The 17,648-nt window shown below is 43.4% G+C and overlaps 1 protein-coding gene across 3 annotated transcripts in view; it reads right to left on the reverse strand.

Moving 5' to 3' along the window:
- CTNND2 (catenin delta 2) overlaps positions 1 to 17,648 on the reverse strand; it is an 829,794-nt gene that overhangs the window by 365,043 nt on the left and 447,103 nt on the right. For all 3 annotated transcript variants that reach the window (XM_033110744.1, XM_033110743.1, XM_033110745.1), the window contains one exon: positions 5,529 to 6,096. In XM_033110744.1, coding sequence (XP_032966635.1) covers positions 5,529 to 6,096 — 568 coding nt within the window. The remainder of the gene's footprint in view (positions 1 to 5,528; positions 6,097 to 17,648) is intronic.

Consider the following 17,648-nt stretch of genomic DNA (forward strand, 5'->3'; position numbering starts at 1 on the left):
TAATACATATTTACAACTCAGATTTCTATTTTTAACAGGATTAATTTTGCTCTAAACCAGAAAATGAAAGGGTCTTGTTATTTTCCTTACAAAAGTGAACAAAAAAATTGGTAGTAGTAAAGTCATACAATGCTGACAAATATTTGAGACACTTTTGCTTTCTTCAAAATCACGAGTCATTTAAATAAGTTGAAAACTTACATTGCATTTCTGCATTCTTGGTGTTTTTCTTCAAGAACACGAAATATGCTACCCCTCCCCATATATCATGGATATTTAAGGGTTGTAGAGAAGCTGAACTCAAAGGGATCTAGGTTCAAATCGCATCCCTATCTTTTCCAGCGAAGTAACTTTTGGCAAGGAACTTATCATTGATAAGCCCCAGTTTTCGAACCTGTAGAATGCAGGTGAAAATCTCACCTAACTCATTAAGTTGCTGGAAACTACATGGGGTACAGTTTGCAGAGTGTCTGGCACGAGGCACTGGCATACAGCAAATGCTTTATATTGCTATGTTTTTTTAACCTCATTTTATTTATTGTGCATAAAATGAATACATTTAACTTTTGCATTACAAACTATAAAACTGTGTGTCAGGAGAAAAATGTAAAAACTACCTGTGTCATTTATGTAGCCTTCTACTACCTGTACCATTTATAAGTGATCATTTTTGAATTGTCTCATTTCAAAATAAGCTGGGAAAGTTCTAACAGCTCAATCTGTGAGCAGGGAAGAACTCTTCTGATGGCTTCCTAAGTGTTTCCATGCCCATTTTTTCATGGAGAATCCACCCTCCACACAGCCCCAGGATGAAGCGTCTGGCACGCAAAGATGACCAGGTCACTTCCCTGCTGGATGGAATTACAAGCCTTTCACCTCTCCTCCCCTCCTTCTCTCCACCCCACCATGTCACTCATTTGTGGCTCAAGAAGGCTGAGCTGCAGGTCATCTCTACCCCTGCCACCCCACCTCCACCTTCGCCACCCACCTTCTCTATTCTTTTGTTCCAATGACCATTTTTCACTAGTTCTGTCTATACAGCGTTTCTTAGTTCCATCTACACTGCTTAGCTCTGGAGCCACCACTAAAGAAGCATCTGCAGCACACATTTGATCCCCACTGTAAGAGATGCCTCGCTAATATGTTCCCATGGTAACCAACCTGTCTCACCCTAGCACTGGGTTTCCAATCACCTAATCTTCTACCCACTCCCAAGTAGGTCTCCTGAGGGCAAGGATTGCCCCTGACTCGTCTCTCTATGGCCAACACAGACACTGGCGTGTTTTGGGACTCAAAAGACCTGCTTTGTGCCTGAAACTAAAACAAATGACTTCCTCCTTATACATCCAAGTCAGTGTGGTAGGTATTATTAAATAATACAAGTTAACTTTCACTGAGACAGCCAGTGCACTAGTATTTTATATACATTTTCTTATTTATGTCAGAAATTATAAGAGTAGACTGATATTATTGTGATTCCCTGAACGAGGGAAAATTTTAAGCAGGTGAGTATGTGTAAAGCTCTCCAACAAGGCAGAGGTGCGTCTCCACTCAGATAGCACTCGACAACACAGAGAGATGTGATGAAAAAGAAGAAAGTTCCAGGGGATCTTTGGACTCTGGAAACTTAACCTCTGAGAAATTACACTGTTCCAGGTTTCATGTGAAGTGTGGAGTTTTCCCAGAGAACCGGAACTCTGAGATTTGTGGCCAGAGTTTCTAAAGCTTAGCCATGGGGGAAACTCTGGACGTTTGTTCCTCACCAAGAGCTCACTACAGCTAATGACCAAAAATCCTCAGACAGAACTTACACATTTCTGGAAATGTCGGTAGCTAAGCCACTTCTTGAAAACATTTTCAGTCTCTGGTTTTGTCCTTCCATTCTCTCTTGGTTCCCCCTTCCCCAATCGTATTTTACCAACAGCCTTCAGTGAAACTGCTCTATCAAGGTACTGGTGAGTACACTCTGCTAAACCAATGTCCTGAAACAGTTGCAATTTATTGATCTCCGACCTTGAGACATGCTGTTCTCCTGTCTTCTAAGAAATGACACCGACCTATACTTTTGGCTTATGTCTTTTCTTTCGCTGCTTCTTTCTCAACTCCCAGAACTCTACATCTGTGGGACACTTGAGGGCTCAGTCCTTGGACCACTTCTCTCCATACTTCCCAAATAATGTCTTCTAGACTCATGGTCTTAAACACCAGCTGCTGCTGAGGACCCCCTAATTTTTATCTCCAGCCTGAGCTTCTCCCCTGAACTCTGACTTACAGCCCCAGCTGTCTGCTTCACACGTGCATTTCGATTCTGACAGATCACACATGTCCAAAACCAAGATCTTAAAATTTACCAACACTGCACCAAAACCCAACCGACTCTGCCCGCAGCCTGCCCCATCTCAGTCAATGGCACCTCCATTCTTCTGGCGGTTGAGTCGGTGGCATCCTCGAGCCCTCTTTTTCTTACCATCATCACCTAGTCTATAGAAAATCCAGTCCGCTCTACCATATGTACACGTACATCCAGAATTACACTACTTTTCGTGATTTCAAGTGCCACCATCCTGGGCCATGCCATATCATCTCTTGCTTAGATTACTTCAAGAACCTCCCCACTGGTATTCTTGTTTTGCCCTTGATTCCCTACAATGTATTCTCCACACAGCAGCCAGGGAGACCCTGTTACAAACTAAATCATATTGGGTCACGTCCCCGCTGCAGTCGTTATGGCTCCTGGATTTAGCACAGCCAGCATTCCCAAGTCCTCGTCACAACTTACAAGGCGCCCCCACTCTGATCACTTCCCTGACCTCATGTCACTTCCTTGCCCTCCTTCTCCCTGCTCCTGCCTACCAGTGTCCCAGCTGTTCTGCAAACATGTCAGACACATGCCTATTTGCCATCCTTTGAATTTCCTGTTGCTTCTGTTCAGAACTCCCTTTCCCTAGATATTAATACGGCCTACTCCCTCACTTCCTTCATGACTGACTCAAAAGTTACCTTCTAATTAGAGCTTTCCCTGGCCTCTCTACCAAAAATATTTATCGTGATGATTTTCTGTCTTCTCCATTTGGAATGAGGCCAGGAATAACTGGTTGATATTGATTACTACTGTATCCCCAGGGTCTAAATCAGTGTCAGTAAATCAGAGGTGCTTAATAAATAATTATTGAATGAATTAATTCATTCAAAAGGGAAAGTTACTACTAATTCTGTATTTGCACATGCTAGTTTTCAGTGACAAATGTCCAAAATCACAACCCTGAAAAATCCAAGAGCTATTTTTCAGTCTTGATGTTAACTGTGCTTCCAATTAGCAAACCGGATGGCTCCCAACTTTACGATGCTGGAATGGAATCAAGCACACAGATTTAGGTGTGGAGTCCAAAAGCTCCAATATTCCTGATCTCTCACAAACGGTAGTCTGTTCCCAAGCTCTTCCTGGGCCATAGTTTCCCAATATCTAAATGGGGCATATGATCTTATGCAACCCAACTATTTATGCAGAGTTATAATCTTAAACTCAAAATGTGCCAGCAGCAATTTGCATGAAAAAATTTTTCAAATGAATATTGAAAAGCATGCATTTTAAACAAAGTAATTCAAACATTACAAGTGTTCACTGTAGCTCTAAAATTAAGACTCTTCAACGGCATGTTGATTTTTTTTTTTTTTGTCACCAGGTAACAAAAATGAAATATGGTCGAAGAATTTGAGGAACAGATGGAAATGGGGAGGGAAACAAAGGCACAAGAGACTGTGTTGACGGACTGCAGTTCTCTTCTGACGGGCCCATGCCTTCCAGCGCCCCAACACACACAGCTGACATCAAACCCCAGAAACGTTCAGTCCAGATACTAGAGTGAAAGTAGTTTTCACAACCTCTTTCCTTTTACAGCCTCTCCTACGTTCAGTGACATAAGGAGCTGTGGGGCTCTCTCTGTGCTCCATTTGCACGCCCCCAACCTCTCCACCAGATCCATACTCCCTATTTTTACTAAAATGATACAGTGGAACAAGAACACGTTTACCATGTATAATCAGTGCGACAAAGAGCTGGAAGCAAAGACTGCAGGTTTCTCTCCCCAGATCTGTGCAGGAAATGAAACGGCCTTTAGCCTAGACTCTCTGGGCCTCAGTTTCCTGTCCTCAGTGGTGGCTGGGAAGAGTGTCACAGCTCTTTAGTCCCCTGCAAGCTCCACTAGTTCCCCACTCCCTGGAATGATCTAATCACTTGTTTTATAAACTTATAAAACAAAGTTGCCATACACGTCTCCTAGCTCTCTCTTCCAACCACACTGCTCCCTAGTCCCTGCCTTCCAGATATTTTGGTACTGGTGCCAGACTGGCACTAATGACCAGCTACCTCCAAAATTCTATTGAAGAGAGTGAGAGGGAATACTCTTCTCATTTCAGTAATCATGCTGGGCATGATTTGGGGGTGGCGGAATTCCGGCCTGCACCTTGCTATGTCAGTCCAGTCCACACCAGCAATTACTGTGGGGAATTACAGACGCCCTTGGACACCTGCCTCATGTCTGCAACAGGTTCCTATTTGTATCCTATTTCTTTTCACGGTCACCTATGCATGCCAGGAAAGGAAACATGAGTGCAGCATCTGTTACTAGAGTGACACAATTACCAAATACTTTCATAAGAAGGAAAAACTCGCAGTAAATCCAGGTTAGTTGTCAGGTGTTTTAGGAGACAACACATTAGTCTTTCAATCATAGTGTTTGCTCAAGCTGAACATACGGGGCTATCCCAACAGACAGTCACCAGCTCAACCTGGTCTTTGGTGGACAAAACCACCACAGACATTTCACTTCCTCTGCATTGGCAGAGAAAAGTAGGTTTCTTCCCACCCCAACCCTATAATAGCCTGCAAAAATTCAAGGGATTTCATTGTTGGTTACTTTCCCCTCACTGTTAGAATCTGTGTAAATTAAATGGAAGGGCTGGGGAGTCCTTTACTTCTCCCAGTGACTAAATTTAGACAAAATACAATAAATTCCAGTCATGACAAAGTAGTAAAAATTAAAGGCAATTCATCATTGTTACTTTTTCACTCCTATTCAAATCTATGTAAATTGGATGTCTGCTGTGGGACAATCCATTACTTTCTTCTACAACTAAGTGCAGATAACTATAGGCGATCATATAAATATTGTGAGTTTCATTTACTTTGCTCTTTTTTCTGTATACAATCAACAGGTCTATGGAAGTCTTTATTAAATTTGACTTAACTTTATGAATGTCTTAGTCTCCTGGTGGGGGGTAGGAATTAAGAGTTTGAGAGATGGCACTACTTCAAAAAAGAAGTGGCCTCTTTCAGTGCAGCTACTAACATAACCTGGGGACGCCCTGGCATTCTCTATATCCTGCAGGTTCTGGACGCTGGGCCACAGACACGCCCAGCTCGAGTTCTGCTCAAGCCCAGCTGCTGGCCTCCAGCCTGCGCGCCACCCCACAATGTGCCCAGGCGCCCCCCTGGCGGAGCTACGGAAGGTGGGCAGCGAGCCGTTTACCTGCCAGGCTGCCCGGCCTCTGGAGGGTGGCGGTGGCATACAGCTCCTGCGAGTGCTTGCTGTACTGCTCGGACGCGTGGACCAGGCGCTTGGTGGGCGACAGGGTGGCGTACGTGCCGATGGTGGAGCTCAGCTGGTGGATGGGCGAGGAGGAGATGGTCGACTGCACGGTGGGGGGCGAGGTCACGCGGATCGGGGACAGGCCGGCCGAGGACACGACGATGTTGATGGGCGAGCTGGTGCTGTAGGACTTGGCCAGGCGGCTGGGCGACTGCTTGGGCGAGGAGCCGCGCGGCGCGGCGTAGGCGGCGCCCTCGGGGGCCGAGCCTCCGCGCTGCAGCTTGGTGGGCGAGCCGCCCTGCGGCGCTGCCAGCGGGGAGCCCCCGCGCGGCGGCGCGGGCAGCGTGGAGCTCGAGTAGTAGAGCGCGGCGGCGGCCGCGGGCGGCGCGTCGGGCAGGTGGAAGGCGCTGCCCAGGCTGGGCGCGAACGGCTCCCGCGGCGGCGGCGGCGGCGGCGGCGCGGGCTCCGGCCCCGGCCCCGGCAGGTGCCCCGAGCGGCTCGTGGTGCCCTGTGCGCGGGAGAGCAGAGAACACGCGCGCTTAGCCGGGGGAAGCGCAGGGCCCCGCCTGCCCGCCCGCCCGGCGAGGGAGGGAAACTGGGCGCTCGGCCGCCTCCAGCAGGACCGCGCGTGGGATCGAGGCGCACACACCCCTCGAGCTTCTCCCGCAGGTGCTTTTCCCACAGAAAGAAAAACCAACTAGCAAAGGCCGGCTGACAGTGGGATTGGCATCACGTGTGGCGGACGGGGCAGTATTCTAGTTACACAGCTAAGATGTTTCTGGAATAGCAAAGGCGTCGCATTAGTAAAGTTTTTAAAAGGCCACCCGACAGGGCCACCGTGATCGACTGGAGGGCGATCGCGATCAGTTAGTTTTAATGAGAGATTCTGGAGTTAAACTCATTTCCTCCGCCAACCCCAAGTTTATTTCACTGGATACAGTGTCTGCCTCCCGAACTGGCTAAGTTGTGTACGTATCTGGAGAACGTCAAGAATGAACAAGAATGCACGTACTTGGCAGGGTTTATTCTGCTGCCATTGTCGCATTGATTCTTCTTTTTGGGCAAGAAAAGTTAAAAGAAAGGAGAAATAGTGAGTTGGAATAAAAACGCTTGGTCTTTCAGTATTTTTTTTTTAAGCATTTCTAGAGAAACCAGAGCAATTGTAAATGAAGACTGAAAAAAAGGCTCCCTTTTCTAGATGTTAACGCTGGCCTCTAAATCTTTCAGCATCCACTCCTTACCCCTCCCCCGCGACCCCCACTCGCTGTTAAGAGCCCCCTGCAGCTGTGTCTTTAAATTGAAAGCCAGTTGCCTCTCATTTATTTACAAGAACACAAAAGACAACAAGGGCTGGGGTGGAGACAGTTGGAGGAGAGAACACTTTCCTTGAATCTTGTCCAGAGACAAATTTGCATTCGAATGAAAACACTACGTTGTTAAGCACTTCTGGGCAGGAGGTCTGGGATCTTCCAGGCTTTCCCGAAGAGCAGAAAGGTTTTTGAGAGCAGGCGGGTGTGAAAAGGGGTAGGATTGTCCTCAGAGAGAGAAGCTGGGAAGGAAGACTTTGAAATTCGGGATGGAAATTGGGTGGGGAGGAGGAAGCTGGTGAGATGCAGGGAAGGAGGTGCCAGAGAGCCGGCACAGATGCTGCCCGTTAAAAGTTTCGATTATGCCTCTCCACCGGGTTTGGAATGGCGATCGGCAAGTAACAGACGGGGTGGGCACTCTCATCGGCACATACACAGCATCCCAAATTCCATGTGAAAATCTGAGGGAGTTAATTGAGCAACATGAAAATCTCCATAAAGAGCAGCCTGGAAACAAAGGGAAAGAGTTTGTTGAAAGACATTTTGTGTGTGTGTGTGTGTGTGTGTGTGTGTGTGTGTGTATCTATATCTATCCACTGACAAGTATTCTCTCCTTCACCAAACTCCAGTCAGGCCCCTCTGGACTCTTTTCTCCCCTAAGCCCTGATTTTTGGGCTTCTGTGTTCATCTCTACATTGTCCGGTTTTCGCAAGAATCCCGCTAAGTCCGCTTAGCCAGCTTCCCCCACTCTCCATGTCTGATCACCCTCCATATCTGACGATGTTCTTCCACCATCTACCAGATGGTTTCTCATCACCCTGGCCTGCCTTCAGCCAGAATCCTGTTAGATCATTTTAGCCAGAAACCCTTCCCCCGACGTTTCCTCTTAGTAATATTCTGCCCACTGACCCCACCCTGGTCCTCTGCTATGAATTCACACTTTTCCTTGCTGTATTCTACACTGAACCCAGTTCTATACTGAGGTCTCTTTTCTCCTATTGCAATCGGGTTTTTTTTCCCTGAATAAAATCTGTATTTACCACTTTACTGTTCAGTTGTGGTTTTTCTTTAACACCACAGAGCAATTATTTTGAGTGTAACAGTAGGAGGGAAAGTAAATGAAAGCTCCATGATTTGTTCAATGATGTGTCTCCAGAAACCAGAGCAAAGCTTGATTCATCACAGAGATGCCACCCATGTTTACAGAATGAATGAAAAGATGGTCGATAAAGGTGGTCTCGAGGCTTTACAATGTGGAAGATGGTGGATGAACCATACAGAACTGCTGTGAATACCCTAAACCCCAGAGATATATTCCAGCATCATCCAGAGTCAGGGGGGTGCTTAGATCCAGTTTTTGCTGTTCTCCTGGAAGAAGTTTTGAGCAAGACATGTACAGACTAAGCTTCTCAAACCTGGCTGCCTGATATAATCGCCAGGCAGCTTTTGAAATAAAATCTCGGTACCTGTGCTGTACACGAGCCATTTAACTCAGAATCTCTGGAGGTGGGACACAGCCACCAGGCTTTTTGGAAGCTCACCAGGTGATTCCATGTGCAACGGAAGGAGCGAAGAAGTGATCACGAGCACGGTGGTTTTCCAGCCTTTGTGGGTCCCTGCTCTAGCAGCCAGTATGCATATTAGCACCAGTGTCACCCGACTTGACTGGGTCCCGGAGGGAGAGGCCCAGGGATCTGTGTTTTAACAAGTTCTCTAGGTGATTATAGTGCTCACTAAAGTGTGCAAGCCACTGACCGACAAGAGATTCTGACTCAGGAGCTGGAGTGGGCCTGGGAGTCTGCATTTCTAACTATCTCCCGGGGGTCTGAGAATGACTGCTAAGGTGCAAACAGTCAGCTCTTCCCCCACTTTTCTTCTGAAGTGCTCCTAGGGCCTGAGAGATGGAATAGACTTCCACATGACTTTTTGTAATGTCTTCCCATAGGAGCAAAATGAGGAGAAAGAAACCCCCAGGCTGTCAGGAGACCCCCTGCTTACAACAGAACAAACACCTTTTGTTATGTCTTGAATATATGATGTTCATAATAACCCTAGAAGACATTAGTGATGTTATTACCAGGTAGCATGACTTCTAATAAAATAAATGCTTAAGTACTTAAAAGAAGTACTAGAGTTTACCAAGGTTATGTAGTATTCTAATATTTAAACATTCATTAGAATGACACGGACGCTAGGGAAACCTTGAACACATTTTGCAAATACTTATTTTCCTTTTAATCTGTTGGACTGTCAAGGCTCAGGAATGCTAACTCCGCTGAATATTACTGCCTAAGGAGGTTTCCTAACCAGCCCCCACAGCTGTAGAAGTTTCAAGAACTGCCACACTAGCTCAAGATATTCTGATAGGCTACATACAGCAATCAATTAAAAAAATACTTCCAAATATTGTAATATCTTGGTGAAATGTTGCCAATAACTTCACGTGGACAATAAAAGAAAAACATAATAACACTTTATTTACTCTTCAAGACTGATACAGTATGTTGGAAATGTTTACTATCTTCACTGTCCAATGTGTTAGCCACCAGATGCATAGACTAGATATATGTACCAGATTTTAACACAGATTTAACTTAATTTATTGGAATTAAGTTAATTTTAAGTAGGCAAATGTAGTTTGTGGCCACCTTACTGCACTGTACGGTTGTATAACCTCTCGAAGAGATTTCTTTATTGACGATGAGATGCTTAAAAGAAAAATAATGATATAAAAATATTTAGAAATATTTGGAGAATATTGGGCCCCAATACTGTCCTGTATCACAGTATGGGCCACTGACAGGGACAATAAATAATCCAGGATTGTCATGCTCCATTCTGGTGGCCCACAGAGTAACAAGTGTCTAAGAATGGTTCTTTGGCTAAACTGAGAAATCTGTTTTTAGCATCAGTTGGACAAAAACAGTGCTCTCTGGAGACTGTTTCCACTCTGGTGTTTATGTTTTGTTCCACTGTGTAATTTCATTCAGCAGCTCTTGGCCAGTTAGGGAAACAAAAGGCTGCACTTCAAGTATACTGCACAATGAGTGGGATGGTTTATGACTACCTAAGTCATTGGATTACAAGTAATGTAAACACAGTTCAACATACATAGAATTGCATCCACTTTACTGTTATGGAAGCTCCATTTGACCTTAAAAGCATGTGAACACTATAAAATTGTAAATCCAATATTAAAACTAGAATTCTAAAACTTAAAAAAAAATAAATGACTACTCCATGCTTCTTAACGATATTTGGGAATGTGTGTGTACAAGCAATGAGAATTGAAATATATATGTATATTTTTATTGATGATGACACCCTTAAAAGAAAAATAATAATATAAAAATTTTTAGATGTATTTGGAGAATATTGGGCCCCAATACTGTCCCGCATCACACTATGGGCTACTGCCAGAGACAGTTCCTGTGGTGTCTTCATGTTCAGCTCTTTGAATCAGTCTCCACCCATCCGTGTGACATTGACAAGAAGCAGACCATTGCCAGGTAGTTGCTCTGACTGAACGCCTCTGACAGGCAGAGTTTGGGGGCACATTAAATGTCATTCCTTTCTTGCTTCCCATTATGGAAAATTCATCAAGAGAAAAATGAAATATTACTTCCAATTTCTATGGTCATTTTATTTAGATTATATTTTAAGTAAGTAAAAAAAAAATGTAGGAATTTGTTTTTCATGGGATATGAGCAATACACGTAACCCAACAAAGCTCTTACAAATGAAATATTCCATCTGCATTATAGTTTACATATAAGTTTCAGATGGACCAGAGTTTGGATATCCTACAGTTGTGATTTTTTATATTATATGTTTGCAAGAGATTGTGTGTGCATACGTGGTACCCTGAGGCTTCCTGTGTAACTGTGGAGTGCATTTACACCTATTTTATAGAAGTGTTTAAGGGGAGGGTGTATTTTCAACATATAGTGGAAATAATATAGAAATGGGAATTTAGGCAATATATACATTATTGCCATTAACTAACAACACTCAAGTTCCATACATTAATTCGCTCATTAAGTCAATAAACCGTTAACAAGAGCCTTGTATATTCTGGGAACAAATGAGGAGTTTGTTCGTGAAGGTCTCCCTGCAAGCCTCGTCCATGGAGTATTTCACCTTGACATTGCTTTGGACATCTGCCATTGTTCTATTTTTGTTTGTACAGAGTACTACCTGGCTCACAATTATGACACCATTCTTTTCTGGAAGTTGGAGCCCCTGAAAATATGACGCTCATGGAGCAGAACATGACATCAGCCTCAATATAGAACTGAGTTGTGTCCAGATCCCTTCCCGCTGTATCTTCTGTAAATGGCGGGTAGGGATGGCATGGGGGGAGAGGGGAAAACATTCTCTGAACTTGGAAACTTATGTAATCATTCTTTGGGGACTGGCAGTACAAAAATCCCACACCAACACCCACAGCTTACAGCCAGGTAACAAGAGACTTGACAACCGGGACTGTAAGGAATCTTGACCTCAAATCATGAGAACGCAGTGTCCATGAGCAAAACCGTGTTTTCGAAAGCAGGTCCATGATTTATGAGCAGACTTTGTGAAGATGCATTTAGACCTGCCAAGTGTCCTGGAATTGTCGGCGGGGCCCCTAACTCTGGGGCAGAAGGAATATTTGCCCAGAATGCTGGGCAGCCAGGCCCGCAGCATCAGGAACGGGGAACTGGAGTCCCTCTCGCTTCCCAGAGGGAGCTTAATTGCTTGGGGTAAGCAATTTGTCTCCCATCAGCCATACTCATCACTTGCCATTTTCTGGGATGACCATCAGACTGGCGAACCTACTAATTCCTGGTGTCTCCCCTTTGCAGACAATCTTGGTTGTGGTGACTAAAGTCACCATGGGGAGTCCTGCTCCTGAGCAAAAACAACGTCATGAGAAGCAAAGCTGGCGGGTACTTTTCAAAGGAAGTCAGAGCATCAGGGCCAAGGCCACAGAAGAGCCACAGCATACGAACATGAACATGACGTTGGGTTTGGTGAGGAAGCAGCCCGGGCTGGTGTCCGAGGGAAGGCGAAAGCAGAGAGAGTTAAGTAGTGACCAGACAGACAAAAAAATAGTCGCAATGATCCAGAAGACTGCTCTTTCCAGGAGTGAGGAAGCCTGAATAACTTTTAAATACTAAAAAATAGAACATGGTTTAAGATGACACGTTTTAAAACATCCATTTCTAAACCAGAACTATCTGATAACATGATTCAGTAATATCAGCTACATGTGCTGATTACAAATTCTGAGAATTTGTTGAACTCTCCTAGGCTAAGTCTGCATAGGGTGTCAGGCTTGCTTACAAATTTGGACAAAGACAACTACTCTCACAACTTGGAAACAAGAAATCACTAACTCTAAAATGTAAACAGTTTTACTTAGGTATTAAATAAAATGTTCCTGCAACATAATGAAATTAAAATGAATCTACATCCCCAAGTAAATTCCGTGTCCTTGAACTTTGTGGGGTGAAAGAAATGTGCTTGAACACTACTACTATTGCTCCCCAAATTTTGATAACTTCTCTTTTGAAAACTGTCTTCAGAAAGAATGCCACTCTTTAAAATATTTCCCCAGGGAGAAAATCCTGGTACTGCAAAAAACGTTTGATTTTGGAAATAGCCAAGTAAAATCATCAAGTGCCTTGTCTAGCGATTCCCCCTGAGGAGTGTTGGTTGTGGTAAAAACTAATATGAAATATAAAGTACAAAGACAGCATCTGTGCACAGTTCACACCCTCTCTGGAGTCATCACTGCTGAGATGAGAAAAGAAGGGCTGGGTTTACCTGGTGGGACATCACACTGACAGTGAAAGTAGTGCCCAGAGCAAAGTAAACTCAAGTAACTGAAAATCTAAGGCACTTTGAAGGAATTCCTTCCTCAGATGAGACTATCTCAATTTAAAGGACCAGGAGATAATAATGGAGACCACCCTCACTGCTTTCTCTTTGCATGAGGGTCCCAATATTATGAAGGGGGGGAGAAAAAGAAGTGAGGGGAGGCAGGGGAGAGAGAGATAGAGAGAGAGAGAGAGAGAGAGAGAGAGAGAGAGAGAGAGAGAGAGAGAGATCTTGCAAACCATATTGTCTCTGTCAATGCAGATAGAAGGAGATGGTAGTGGATCCATTTTCCCAGGGCTAAAAAGCCACTAGTACAAACAACGTGGCATGAAGTTTTGCATCTTGGTACTGGTTTTTCCTTCCCTCAGACGTCCCTTAGTAGAAGTACAATTAAGGTCATTATCAATAAATATTCTGAAAGTATTTAATATGCCATTAATAGGGTCTACCAGTGTCAAGAAAACAGAGAAGAAAAAATAAAACAATGACATAAGTGTCTTGCATAAATTGATCTTAAAGAATATTTAAGGAGGGATTTCTTGATGGCAACTCTTTTTTAAAAACATGAGCTTTGGCAAAAGTATACTACACAAAACTTATTTCAGTAAGAGACTCATTTAGTATGACTTCAATAACCCAAATATTTGCTCAGAAGAGCAAATGTTATAGTAAAAGGCATACACACCCTCCCTGCCATGAGAAACGTTTCAGTTATTGAAGCCAGATTAAATATATTTGTACTGGAAAGAGAAAATGGAGGCAGCAGATTTTAAAGTAGAACAATGAGAAAGGATTTCCAATAAGTAATCATCTGAAAACTCTCTTAAAAAAAATAAGCTGCCAGTTTTTCCACAAATATGCCAAAGAAAGTATACAAAGTGACATGATTCCTCCTCTAAATGCCCTATGATGTATATTGGACACGACAGACAACACAAACAGACCTCTGCAATGTTGTGTTTCCCAAGTTCATTAGTGACTTTTCTCATTACAAGTAAACAACTCCACCCATAGTTAAGCAAACTGGAGTGATGTCACACTGGTTGTCTGTAGAACTCTTATCATCCAACCATCAGTAAATAGGTGTTTATTGGGGATTTGCTCCTCCCTTGCACCACGTGGGTCTCTGTGTCTGCCAAGCTATCATCCACAGCTTTCTCCAACTCCTGATCTCCACATCTATAGCATGCGAGAGTATACCCATCAGCCATGTGCCAAGCTCAACAAACACATCGGCCTCTGGCAGAAACAAGGAGACGGCATATTTATAATTACGATATAACGTAAATGAGGACTTTTAAGACATAAATGTCAGTGCAACATTAAATAGATAGGCCAGATAAAAAAGAAATTGGACATTTTGCTTCTTGAAAAGCTTATTGCTTTTCTAGAGTCTCCACTATTGTTCAGGTTTATTTTATGGAACGATCCTACAATCTTTAATTTCCTGCAGCAAGCATGCATTTCTTTAGAATTATGAACGTACACATGCTTACTTCTATTCTGCTGGAGAACATGAAAGTGGTTTCAAAATCTTTAGGTTTCTGTACTACTTTGCCAGTGCTCTTTACCCAGATGTATATTTTCTTATTTTTTGAATATTTTTTCTTTGAGGCATGAAATGCTTGGTGAGACTACTTGATGCTTGGACATGGGGGAAAAAACATTTTTTGAATGACTTCTCTGTGCCAGAAGTTTGATGTTCAACATTTCATACAACCCAGAGGAAATTGTATCTGAATGGAAGCAGACAAAGCCGGAGGAGAGCGAGTTTCCCTAAGTGTCTCATCACCCACAGCCTTTGCAGTCTATTATGGAGAATGAGGATGGGTTTGGAGGAACCTGGGAAACCTTAGGTGAACCCTGGGCCAGTTACTGGGGACACAGGGATTCATGCTGTAGGTTTCTGCTCTTGCAACACGGCAACCTGATGGAAAGAAACAGATTTATATGCCACTGACTGTAGGGTATTATTATATGTGATGTGACAGAATGAGGCTTTCAACACATACATCAGGCCATTTTGTGCCTCTGCGGACAATTCTCTACCAGTTTCCCATTTCACTCTGAGTAAAAGACAATGACTGATGGGGTCTCCCGTCCCCTCACAACTCCTCCAGCCACTCTAACCACTTCGACCTCCTTGCTGTTCCTTCAGTGTGCCAGGCCACCTCACCCGGGAGCCACACATTTGTTGTCCCCCTGGAAGCCATACCGCTGCCTCCCTCTTCTCCTTCCTATTTTTGTCCAAATGTCACTTTCTCCACAAGGCCCCACTGTGTCACACCCCTTCCTGCACTTTGCATCCCGCTTCCTCTCTTTTGCATTTATTTCCTCACAGGGATCATCACCTTCTGACAAACTTTGCAATTTACTCATTCATTGTGCTAATTTTCTGAGTTCCCATGGCTGCTGCTAGAACGTACGTTCCTCGAGGGCAAGAACTGTGTCTCTTTTCTTTCCTCCTCCATCCCAAGCAGAAACATCAACTCATGCCATACAGTAGGCACATGATAAACACCTTGAATGCAAAAAGAATAACCCAGAGATACACAAGCATAACTGGAAAAGCAGTTGTTTTGATGGGGCACCTCACAAGAGCCACGCAAAGGCCAGCTGATTGAGGGGGGAAAGGAGGGGCTTTGGGGTACCTACATGCCCTTTTTAGAGGCTGGGGCAGAGAGCCTGAAGGGTAGCTGAGCAGGAAAAAGAGTGACTAAATGGACTCACGTTCCTTCTGGGAAAGGCCTTGGGGTCCCGTGCAAGGATCGTGCAGTCTCTCTCCTCCAGCTTAACCCCCATGAACTCATCCTCGAGTTTGAGGAGAAGGACTTTCAAGGATCTTAGGGCAACACCAGAGAACTAATATTTGATGACAAGTATTGTGACTCATGGTTTTATTCAGACTGATTCATGGGGCAATGCCGGTTATGCGCGGATCCCCGGGAGGGCCTGGCGTCAAGCCTGGTTGGGAGCACTCAAACATTGTCTGTGTGGATCAACTGGAGTATTTTAAAAACTGAAATTAGAATCTGTGAACACTGATGACACTGCTTCCAAATTGCATCCCAATGTGATTTATGAGCGAGAATAGAAAACCATTTTGCTTTACAGTTTTACACATTTTCTTTCAGACCAAACACTGAAATGGTTTTCTGCTAATCGGTTATTGACCTTATCAACTTGGTCTGTCATGTGTCAGCCAGAATTTGAAGTGTACTAGCCCTTTTCAGTACTTTATGAGTCCAGGATCTTCAAAAAATTCATCTGGCCTTGAAGGAATGAACACTGATACCACTCAGAATGTTGAAAAGTATGAAGCCTAGGGCTCCACAAAACCACTGGAGTCCAGGGGTTCCGAAGAAAACCTGAACAAAGGAGATGTTATCGGAATGGTAGGTGGCCTGCCTACTTACAAGCTCAATGCTGAATGAAAACACTGGTTTACTTGGTCAGCATTTCTTTGACATTATTTTGAAGTCACAGGTCCTATAAAATGCTCAATAAAACACACCTTTTAGGCCACTAACGCTGAAAGGAAATCCCGGTAGAGACATCTGCAAAGTAGCTAAAGGATTCAGATACACCAACAGCCTCACTCCTGTTAATGGAGTGGATCCGAACAACCCCCTGGTCTGAGGATTCAGACTTCATGCTACTTACCTGCCTGGCAAGTGAGCACGCCAGCAACCTTTGCCTCCAAATGATCACCTTGAACGTGCACATTTCAAGACGCCTTCAAACAATAACCCCAATGACTGCAAATACAGAGCTCTGCCATCTTTACAACTTAGTTACACTTTCCGATCAACCTTTAAAGCAGACTTTTAATGGGAGGCCCACTCTTGTCATTTTAGGGCTTTTACTATTTTACTCCCATGGCAGTTAGTGGATGACAGAATTAACCCCAGCAAGTGGGAGTAGATACATCACCACATCGCTTGTCCACATGTGGACACCCCCAGTAGGTTCAAGCTGGAGACTTATTTAATTGACATGCTCAATATATAAATAAAACCTATGAAATGCTCCCTCTTGGAATGATTAGACATCAATTCAGTCACGATGCTGTTCCCATCCTTACTGCTGCTGCCTTAAAATGATGCGTGACTACTTCTCTAAATGTGATTAGCTAGAGTTTTCAAATCTTTAAAATACAGATAGTAGTACAGCCTGTTGTGGGGATTAAATAGGAGGATGGGTGTAAAACAGATTAAGATTACTTCTGGGTGCTCAGTAAATGGTAACTTAATTTTATAAGGAGCTTTGATTTAACTGCTAGTTATTATACTGCAATGTGTGAAAGGCTTACAAGGTGCTCAACAAGATAAGTTGATAAATTGGAATTTTTATTCCATGTTGATATTTCCATTTCCCATGATGCTCAGCTATGGGAATACTAATTTTCTTTTTTTGGTTGACTCAATGTTTTTAGCTCAAATGACAGAGGTCTTCGATATTTATGAGAAAAACTAAGCACAGGTAATAAATGAGTTCAAGATAAAAATAAAAGAAGGTAGAACTTTACTGTTTTCCCAGCTACATGTCTTAAAAGTTTTAGAAACTAGTAAAAGCTAAATGCATAGCTTTCATAGGTTGATTTGAGTAAAAATGGTACTGCATTTCTGAATGTGGCTTCTCAGACCTAGAAGTATGGCTGGATATAAGGGTTAGAAAAAGGGCTGTGGCCCACTTGTTTGCTTCCAAAGAATTTATATATATAATCCGTACCTAGATAAAGAAATCACATAACTTCCATTTCATCTTTGAATAAAATAAAGTGATATTTAAAAATTCTAATATTTTCTATGCCAATAACATTACCCAATATTTCAAATACTATATAACACTTGTATGCTATGAAACAATAAGGACCATTTTGTGTATA

The sequence above is a fragment of the Rhinolophus ferrumequinum genome, chromosome 7, assembly GCF_004115265.2.
Source record: "Rhinolophus ferrumequinum isolate MPI-CBG mRhiFer1 chromosome 7, mRhiFer1_v1.p, whole genome shotgun sequence".
Taxonomy (NCBI): domain Eukaryota; kingdom Metazoa; phylum Chordata; class Mammalia; order Chiroptera; family Rhinolophidae; genus Rhinolophus; species Rhinolophus ferrumequinum.